The sequence below is a fragment of the Lampetra fluviatilis genome, chromosome 5 (genome assembly GCF_964198595.1).
Source record: "Lampetra fluviatilis chromosome 5, kcLamFluv1.1, whole genome shotgun sequence".
Lineage (NCBI taxonomy): Eukaryota > Metazoa > Chordata > Hyperoartia > Petromyzontiformes > Petromyzontidae > Lampetra > Lampetra fluviatilis.
Genome location: NC_136279.1, coordinates 5,999,656 through 6,009,519, shown reverse-complemented (window position 1 = coordinate 6,009,519; position 9,864 = coordinate 5,999,656). Strand labels below are relative to the sequence as shown.

Below are 9,864 nucleotides of genomic sequence, written 5' to 3'. Positions count from 1 at the left end.
GGCAGCCCCACAATAGCGGCAGGAGCAATAGCGGCGTCTCCATGATTACCATTATCATCTTTCCAGCGCACAAGCGCGCAGTCAGTCCGATGGGACGCCTCCGTTGCTGACGATGCTGCTGCTGCTACTGCTGATGAGGAGGAAGAAGACGACGACGGTGATGTAGAAGAAGAAGATGATTCTGTTAATGAAGCCACCTTTGATGGTGGCCGGGCGACGCCGCCGATGAAGCTGTTCGCGGTGCGCGGTGCAAGGGAACGAGCAGACGGCAACTCGCGGCGGAGGAAGCCAATTAAGATCATCTCCATCCCAGCCTCGTCGAAGCGCTCCAGGCACCCACCCACACCACCAGCAGCAGCAGCAACATCGTCAGGAGCAGCGCCGCGCCAGGCTGCCTTCGGGAAACGCCAAGTATCTGCCAGCGAAGCGACAACACGAGATCGGCAGGAGAAAGGGTCGGATCGGGTAAGGCATCTGTGTGTGTGTGTTGGTTGGCGATGCAGGGCGTGGGGTGGTGGTTAGGAGTGATGGATGTAATTTTTTTTTATTCGCATGCCCGCGCGTGTGTGTGTGTCAGTGTATGTGTGTGTGTGTGATGCGGTTGTCGTGCTTGGCAGCGTTGAGCTCGCATGGTTTCGGGAGAGATATCGCCCTCCCTCCCTCTCTCTCGCACACACACACATACTGGATATCATACCTGCAAGCCTCTTTGCCGATGCTGACGTGCTTCGGGCACTGCGCTATTGCTCTGTGAGCGCGCGTGCTATTCACGTTACAATTCTTCGGGGTAATGCTGAAAAATGCACATTTGTTCGTGGTTCGTTAAACACAATTATAAATGCAATTGGGGCATCGTGTGTTTTTTTGTTTTGTATTGTTTTCACACATAACGCGATAGTTTCATTCAGAATCATATCAAATATCGGCTCGGGTAGAATGCGGATAGATGCCCGCTGTGTCTGTGTGTGTGTCTGTGTGTAGGATGCAGTTGTTATGCAGTTACCACCAGCACATGATATTGACCCCGCAAGCGAAATGTATTCGAATTTCAAAATTTAGTCGACTCATTTATATATTTTTTTGAGTGCAAGTTCATTGATGTAACGTGTGTATGTGTGTGACTGTGTGTGTGTATATGCGCGCACGCTCGCGTAAGGATGCTGCTGCTGCTGTTCTTGCTGTTGAACAGAATACCGGGGCTGCCGTTGTTGATTATATTAGGGGAAGGGTTCCAGTGGAGACAGGAGGCGTAAAACAGCCTTCCATTGCGGCACGGAGAGGCAAATCTGCTGACGCAGGAGTAGCCGCTCCATTTTGATAGCCAGGCAAGGGGAGGGAGGAAAATCACCGACACGCCAAGGTGCCGCTGCCGCTACTACACACAATAACAACAACAACAACAGTACGTGCTGGAAATACAACGCGTAGCGAATTATTACGCTGCAGTAATTGTCCGTCCCTTCGTCAGTCCACTGCTTGATAAGGGCCCATCCCATACGCTGCGTTAGAGCCATGGGGGGGGGGTGTTAATTGATTGACCATACTTCACCACGCGGGTCGGTGCGGCAAGCTGAAGAAGAGGGAGAGGTAGGGGGGGGGACGCAGAGATAGGTTCGGGCCACTGATGTTAGACCGTGGCCGTGAATCGAGCCCAGGGGCCTGGGTATGAAGTGCTCAGTGCGCGAAGCACTGCACCACCGCTACCCACCTCCCGTTGTTTGTTTGAATCATGATGCAAACTGATTGCGGATACTTGTATAAATACATTGCAGTATCCGTAAAAAGGCATAATAACGATCAATTTCGTGTGAGTAAAAAGTAATTAAAAATGTCAGTACAATGGGATCAATTGTAAAAGAAAAATTATTAGCGGTAATTTTTTTAAATGCTGATTGCAATAGTTGGTAGACATCATACAGGAGTGAATTAATTATAGATGACATCTCCTTTGAACCCGGGTGACAAACGCCTAAAGAAATGTATATGGCACCAGAAATCGCAAAAAAAACTCTTGAGACGGTATAAGTAAGCATTTAGAAGACAATTAATAACGATAACTTTTTCTAACATCTTAAACATTAAGCGTACACAAAACGTGAAGTGAGCTGAATGGACCAGAACGGAGGCGGGGGGGGGACCCCCCACACAGCTGTAGGGACACACGATCCCTGTCCTCGTTCGGTGCTTCTGCGCCCAATCACGTCCACAGCAAAAGACCCAAAGCATCATTCCACAATCCCAGCGGCAATTTGGACGAAACACAGCCGACCTTATGTTAGCCGTTGTGTAACTGTTCTCGGCTCATCTTCCATAATACAGATTTTTTTTTGGGGGGGGTTAGATCGCGTAAATATGAATGTGTCGTTAAACTCGTCACCACCCGGCACAGCCAATTAGTAAGGGTTGTAAGGTTTGGCACGTAAACAGAACATGACAATTCGTTACTAGTACAGCACACACCGATGTGTTACTAGTATGAGTAACAAATTGGCACGTTCTGTTTACGTAACAAACCTTACTAATTGGCTGTGTCGGGTGGCGGTGGGTTTAACGACACACATTTATATTAACGTGATCTAACCCCAAACAACTGTTTCATGGACAATATTGGTAGTCGAAAGCCAACGTGTTAAACGGACTCATTATCTTCACCGGCGGGGCAGCAGAATGTGTGTGGCACTTGTACTGCTTGCTGCCCAGCGCGAGAACGCGCCCGTCCGCATTTGTGTCCCCTCCGTCAGCGCCGACGGCCACAGAAGCTGTGCTGACTGCACGGCGCTTGTCAATAACTCGTTTTAGGCCGAGTATACCCAGAGCCGGATTATCCTAGTAGCACAAGTAGCTACATATGCTACGGGCCCCGCACTTTCAAGGGCCCCGCGCTAAATGCTTTCAAGCTATTGATTCCGGTTCAGTGATTCTGCACTTGCTCTATTACTATAGTACTATACCACCCTTCAACTTTTATGAACGACTGGGTGTTTAAGGTTAGCGATTTGTTGTATTATCTGGCTGTATAGCAAATGAAAAAATACAATTACTTTACTAAGCAAGTGAAAAATTTGTGTTTGAATATTGATGTGGTTTTTAAAAATATTTAGGGCTTCTTTCGAACAAATGCTACAGGCCCCGCACCAGCTTAATCCGGCACTGAGTATAACTAAGGAAGGTCCAGACCGGGTTCAGAGCGTCTAACGGTGCACGTTGACTCCTCTTGTTTAATCGGGCGGTGTGACGAAAACAAATACAAAGGTCCCCCGTATAGCCTTACATAGACTGTTGGGGCAAGTACTGTTGGCGAGAACCTATTAAGCCTGACACAGCGCTCGACGGGGATGGTGGCGTGGGCCAACACCATGCCCCGGCCGTCTTTGTATTCCCAGTCACGAAAACGTATAAATACACATATATTGACACGTGATTGTTTTAGAGGATATTGGAGGTGCTCTTAGCGAGCGCCTATTCGGGCTTTAACGTCACAAGACGGTGGTGGGAGTGGTGGTACAGCGGTTAGCGCACCCACAGTGGGCACCCTCTCGACCAACCCGCATTGACCAGCGTGGTGAAGTATGGCGTGGCGTGGGTGGTGGAGTGGGGGGGGGGCCCTTTATCCAGCAGTGGATTAACAAAATGACTGCATTGCGCGTGTCCAAGAGGGGGATGGTTGTGTCGTCAGTACCGTGCCCGGGTGTCTTCATGGAGCCCATTGCCGAGAACTGCTGATGTTCACAGAGTTACTCGAACCTTCGTCGGCATACCGGAAGGGCTATGCCAGCGCAGGTACAGATTTTTGCTTTTGGTGTAAATCGCCAATGTCAGAAACACCAGCAAAAACACAAAACCCAAAGACAAAGGTCCCCCATGTAGCCGTTTTAACAAACTTGGGGCAAGTGCTGTCTATCGAGCACCTATGAAGGCCGACACGGCACACGAGGGGGTGGGTGGCCAGCATCACATGCCTGGCTGCCTTTGTCTCCCCAATGGCGATGTTTACACACCGCACCAGGTACTCATTTGAGGCTGAGTTGACCTAGGGGAGGACCAGAACTGGTTCAGATAATCGTCACCGGTGTTGGCCGTGAGCGGGAATCGAACTCGGGTTGCCGGGTTCGTAGCGCAGCACGCTAACCGCTGCACCACCGCTCCGCGCATACAAACATACACACACACCCACCCACTCACACACAGGAGCTACCAGAAGTCACAGTCATATATTCCACATACGCCGACATTTACACGCTCAGAGATGGAAAGATAAATGTCGTGGACATCAGAAGGTCAGTTCAGCAAAAGCAATAGTTGTACCACACTTCAGTGCTCCCATGGCTATGTCCCCCCCACAGTCATCAACCTGCACTGACCAGCGTGGTGAAGTATGGTCACATTAACCCACAAGACCCGAGGTGGCCCTCGGGGCTGCCACCTCTCTGGGTTTTGACCCGGTCAGTCCGGGAATTCACTTCATTGTTCAGGTGGCAGGAAATGATTTGTATCCACATCCGTTGGCGGTATTGTGCTGAACCTTGTTGAGAGTAGATAGCCAAGTTTTGATAGACTTTGTGTCGACTGAAACATACAGCCGGGGTTTGGTCTGTGGAAGAAGGTGACAACCCTAGGTGGCCCTCATCCAGCAGTGGATTGACAAATGTGTATGCGTAGCTAATATCTCAGTGGGATTTACCTGGTGAGATATAATTTGTAGTGATTTTCTTACTTCGCACTCCGATCGTGCTTTTGTATTGTTTGCTGTTGTGACTTTCTGATCCGTCCCTACTGGACATCCGTGAAGAAGAGCTTTATAGCTCATCGGATTCCTCCAGTGGACGCTTGCTTATTCAGACACACTCACGCACACGTCGTATGCGTACGCTCACGTTAATGGGGACCAACATATACTATGCAAATAAGAATGTAAATTCTGACTGTCTATTCTAATAGATTTGCATCCATATTCAGTCGATAAAAAACGTCAAATTACAAGTTGGAGGGGAGAAAAAAAGATGGCCAAGACTATGCATGGATTATGTAACGCGTTCCCGAGCCTGCGTTTGTCTTCAGAAGCATTTAATAGCTTCGTAAGAGCAGTACGGAAGAAAACAACGGGTGGTTGTCAGGGCCAAACGCATGTGCGCTTTTGCAAATGCATGTAGTGAGATCATTTTAACCCCTGGTTTGAATCTCCAAGTTTTGCGTAACCCTTTGACATAGCTCTCAACCCATACGGTTTACCCCGTATTCTTTTACAGGGAAATTGAGTTTCCAGGTCTATACATACGGCGTTTCAATACGGGCAAAAAAAAATGTGTCTTTTTGTTTGTGTTTCTCCCTTGTGATGGGACTTTGCAGGATGAACGTTGAGATTTACAAGGGCACGGGGTGACCAATGAGGTCTGAATTGGTCTGTAATAAGGTAGGCACTGATAATGGGTTGACAGGTATGCTTTGATCACTTTAGACGATTTTGAATTGGGTCAGTCCCTAATAGCCTCACAACGTTATACTAAAGTTTGCTACATATTGGATAATCTTTTTCGACAGTTATCGTGCACCCTCCTCCTCCTCGCCCCCACGGATGGCCAGGCAGCACAAGTGCATAAAAGCTTTTTTGCTCGTTGTTATGCTGCTGCATAGTTGTGTAAATGTTTTATTCGGGTTGTTGCCGTATGTTGTCGGCATGGTGTCTGACGTCACGCTCCACGTGCTGCTGGGAGCTTCTTCAGGAAATGAATTTGAGTTTCTAAAGATATTTGGTTCCCGAGGAAGCTTCCAGCACGTGGAGCGAAACGTCGGACATCTTGCAGAACAACGCGTGGGGCATCCCAAAACACACATTGCAGAGATAGACAGCACAACCGCGAAAACCCACGCAGTTGTATGCTTTCAGCCTTAATTGGAAAGCATGTAATTATGGCTTCATCTAATAAATACAACTCGTGCGTGTGTGTATGCTCGTGTGTGTGTCTATTTCCGCCTGTGTGTGGGGAGTGGTGGTGTAGCGGTTAGCGCGATGCGCTACGACCTCGGTGACCCGAGTTCGATTCCCGCTCACGGCCAACACCGGTGACGGTTATTCGAAACGGTCCTGGGCCTCCCCTAGATCGACTCAGCCTCAAATGAGTACCTGGTGCGGTGGGTAAACATCGACCCTGGGGAAACAAAGGCGGTCGGGCGTGGTGCTGGCCACCCATCCCCTGGTGTGCCGTGCTGGCCTTCATAGGTGCTTGCTAACAGCACTGGCCCCTACAGTCTGTTAAGGCTATACGATGGATTTTTGTCTTGTGTGTACCCGTGTGTGTGTGTGCGTGTGCAAACACATCTGGCTACAGGAGGCACGGAGCAGGCGTGTGGGGCGCGTGCGGGCGTGCGCGTTGACGGCGACGGCCCCCGGCTCCCCGTCTCGCCTGCATCATGACGGTGGTGGGCGTCAAGGCCGGCTCGGATGACGCGGCCGTGGCGGTGCAGGGGGGCTACCCGCAGGAGCGGTACGAGCTGGCGCGGCCCGGCGGCCACGACTTCTGCGAGCGCGTGGTCATCAACGTGTCCGGCCTGCGCTTCGAGACGCAGCTGCGCACGCTGGCCCAGTTCCCCGACACGCTGCTGGGAGACCCCCAGAAGCGGATGCGCTACTTCGACCCGCTGCGCAACGAGTACTTCTTCGACCGCAACCGACCGAGCTTCGACGCCATCCTCTACTACTACCAGTCAGGCGGCAGGCTGCGCAGGCCCGTGAGCGTGCCCTACGACATCTTTACGGAAGAGGTACGCTTCTACGACCTGGGCGAGGAGACGATGCTGCGCTATCGCGAGGACGAGGGCTACGTGAAGGAGCCCGAGAAGCCGCTGCCAGAAAATGAGTTCCAGCGCCAGGTGTGGCTCCTCTTCGAGTACCCGGAGAGCTCCAGTCCAGCGCGCGCCATCGCCATCGTGTCCGTGCTCGTCATCCTCATCTCCATCATCATCTTCTGTCTGGAGACGCTGCCCGAGTTCCGCGACGACGCAGACCTCTACAAGGTGTCGTACTACACGAACGGAACGCACTACTTCTACCACAACGTCTTTGCCGACCCCTTCTTCATCATGGAGACCATCTGCATCATTTGGTTTTCCTTTGAGCTCATGGTCCGCTTCTGCGCGTGCCCCAGCAAGGTTGAGTTCGGCAAGAACCTAATGAACATCATCGACATTGTGGCCATCGTGCCCTACTTCATCACGCTCGGCACGGAGATGGCCGAGCAGACTGGCAGCACCAACGGGCAGCAGACGATGTCGCTCGCCATCCTCAGGGTCATCCGGCTGGTGCGCGTCTTCAGGATCTTCAAGTTGTCGCGCCACTCCAAGGGGCTGCAGATCCTGGGCCATACGCTGCACGCGTCGATGCGCGAGCTGGGCCTCCTCATCTTCTTCCTCTTCATCGGCGTCATCCTCTTCTCGAGCGCCGTCTTCTTCGCCGAGGTGGACAGCAAGAAGACGGAATTCCAAAGCATCCCCGACGCGTTCTGGTGGTCACTGGTGACGATGACCACGGTGGGCTACGGCGACATGTCGCCCAAGACGGTGGGAGGCAAGATCGTCGGCTCGCTCTGCGCCATCGCCGGCGTGCTCACGGTCTCGCTGCCCGTGCCGGTCATCGTGTCCAACTTCAACTACTTCTACCAGCGCGAGACGGAGGGCGAGGACCAGACGGTCTACTCGCACGTGCACAGCACGCCCTTCCACGAACTGACGCACGCCGACAACGCCGCCGAGGTCAACTCAGAGCTGTGCCGCCGCAGCATCTGCAGCTTCTCGTCGTTCGAGAAGATCGACTGCAAGGAGGGGGACGAGCACGCGGACGAGGACTCGTGCGTCGAGGACGAGCTCAAGCTCAGCAACTGCAACGTGGCGACGGCGCAGCAGCACAAGCACGTCGGCGGCAGTCGGATCGAGACGGACGTGTGAGACCTTTCTCCATCTTTGTCAGTGGTCTTTGTCATTTTTTTCGTCTTTAAAGAAGACGCTTAAGAAGAAAAAAACAACAAATGGCTGCTTCGAATCGGATTTGTACTGGTGTCAGAGAAAACAATAAGAAACATTTGCTGCTGCTGCTGCTGCCAGCAGTGGAACTACTAACTATTAATCTTCCACCTCTAACCCTAATCTTCCTGGCACTTAAAAGCAGTGACCAACATCGCGTCTGCCGGTAAGAGCACCGACCCTACGTCAAGCCACTGAATAACTTGCTGGCACCAAGGTAACCTACGCGTTTGAAGGCCTGTAGGCTAACTTTGACCTGATGTTACCGGTAAGGCTAGTGTAGCTGCCGCTCTCAGTAGATTTTCTATTTGATCGAGGCGTTTGTTTTTTTCTTTCCTGTATTGGACATCTTATTGCCACACCTACGCTTGGTATTGGTGGACTCATCGTGATGCACTTTGTATACGGAACACTTAACGCTGCTGAGAGCCTCAGAAGAAGTAACACTGGCCTCGGACTATAATAAATCTGGCTGTACAACTGCATAGTTTTCTTTGCCGTTGTGCTGCATAGGCACAGCTCTCCAATGCGTTTTCAGGGTTGTTCGGTTCCTGATGGAAGCTCCCGGAACGTGGAGCAACAGCGTCGGTCACCACGCCTAAGAACACGCGGTACGATCTGAAAACGCATCAGGGAGCCGTTAATGTGACCAAGTTTGGTCGGCTGACTTCCATTCTCGAAGGGGAAGCAAACACACCAGATCAAACTATCCTAAGGATGAAAATTTTTCCCGAAGCGAAACCCAAGCCGACAACGTCTCGCGCGCGTGAAGTTTGCGCCGGACCTGCGCCGGGCAGTTTAGGGTGCGAATGCACGTTGGGTGAGCAGCTTTCGTCACAAAGGCACCCGCTCGCACTCGCTAACCTTTCGGCTTTTTATTTGAATGAAAGTTGTTGGAAAATAATGCAAACGACAACTCGGCGTGCATGCGTGCGCGTACACAAACGCACACATGTGAGATGCACGTGTGAAGAGTGAGGAATACAAGGGCCACTTTTGGTTTCCCGTTGCGTGCAAATATATTTCACGAGGGAAATTGGGATGAGACAAACATTGCTAAGAGCAGCACTTCCGCTTGAAACGTTTCTGGAGACTGGCAGCCCGAGTAAGAGTTCGTATAATTTTAAACCGCTAAACATAAGTCGATAACATAGGCTATTACATTTGAGAAAATTACATGTTCCCGTTCTACGCTTAAGAATAATGTCCACCACTGTTAGGGACCCTGCATCAAGTGCTATGCACTCACCGGTTGGTGCTCAAATGACTCAAACCAGATGGATGATGATGATGAGTCAACCCTGGCCAGAATCACAACTGACGATATTGTTATTGGAGTCCCTGCGCTGCTCTACCCACTGACATTGTCAAGATCCACACTCTTGTTTATACATGTTTAAATATGTATCGCCACACATCTACAAAAGTAATTTTCTTAAATTAGGAACAGCATGGCATGCATTATGTGATTTCCAAACTTTGCACTTTAACGATTAAATGGACATGGCTCCCATGTTTGCGAGTCCTGGACATGTTCATCGCCTCTCATCGTTGTTTCATGTATCTGGAGTGGAACATTCCACATTCCTATGGCGGTGCCCTGCAGATTAGAGATTATTTCAGCGTTATTACTGTGTGTTTCTTAAATAACTCTGAACATTGCATTAGATTGCTCTGGTTTATCTTGTTTATTTTTTAGACGCTGTATGGATCACAGCAGCAGCAGCGCTGTTGCTGTGATCCATATATCGTCGACTGCCCCTTGGATTGGTTGAAACGAACGTAGCATTCAACTATGACACGTATCAAAACTGTTGCTTTTCCATAGTGCCATACTTAAAAGAGACTTAT

The 9,864-nt window shown here is 50.7% G+C and overlaps 1 protein-coding gene across 2 annotated transcripts; it reads left to right on the top strand.

Moving 5' to 3' along the window:
• Positions 1 to 384: 384 nt before the first annotated feature.
• LOC144932465 (potassium voltage-gated channel subfamily A member 1-like) lies at positions 385 to 9,535 on the top strand. Of its 2 annotated transcripts, XM_078856554.1 has the most exons (3): positions 398 to 465; positions 5,347 to 5,410; positions 6,327 to 9,535. In XM_078856554.1, exon 3 carries the CDS (start codon positions 6,409 to 6,411, stop codon positions 7,936 to 7,938), a length of 1,530 nt encoding a protein of 509 aa, XP_078712680.1. In that variant the 5' UTR covers positions 398 to 465; positions 5,347 to 5,410; positions 6,327 to 6,408; the 3' UTR covers positions 7,939 to 9,535. The 2 variants fall into 2 exon arrangements, with proteins under 2 accessions (XP_078712679.1, XP_078712680.1); XM_078856553.1 differs by lacking the exon at positions 5,347 to 5,410 and having other exon boundaries at positions 385 to 465.
• Positions 9,536 to 9,864: the final 329 nt, after the last annotated feature.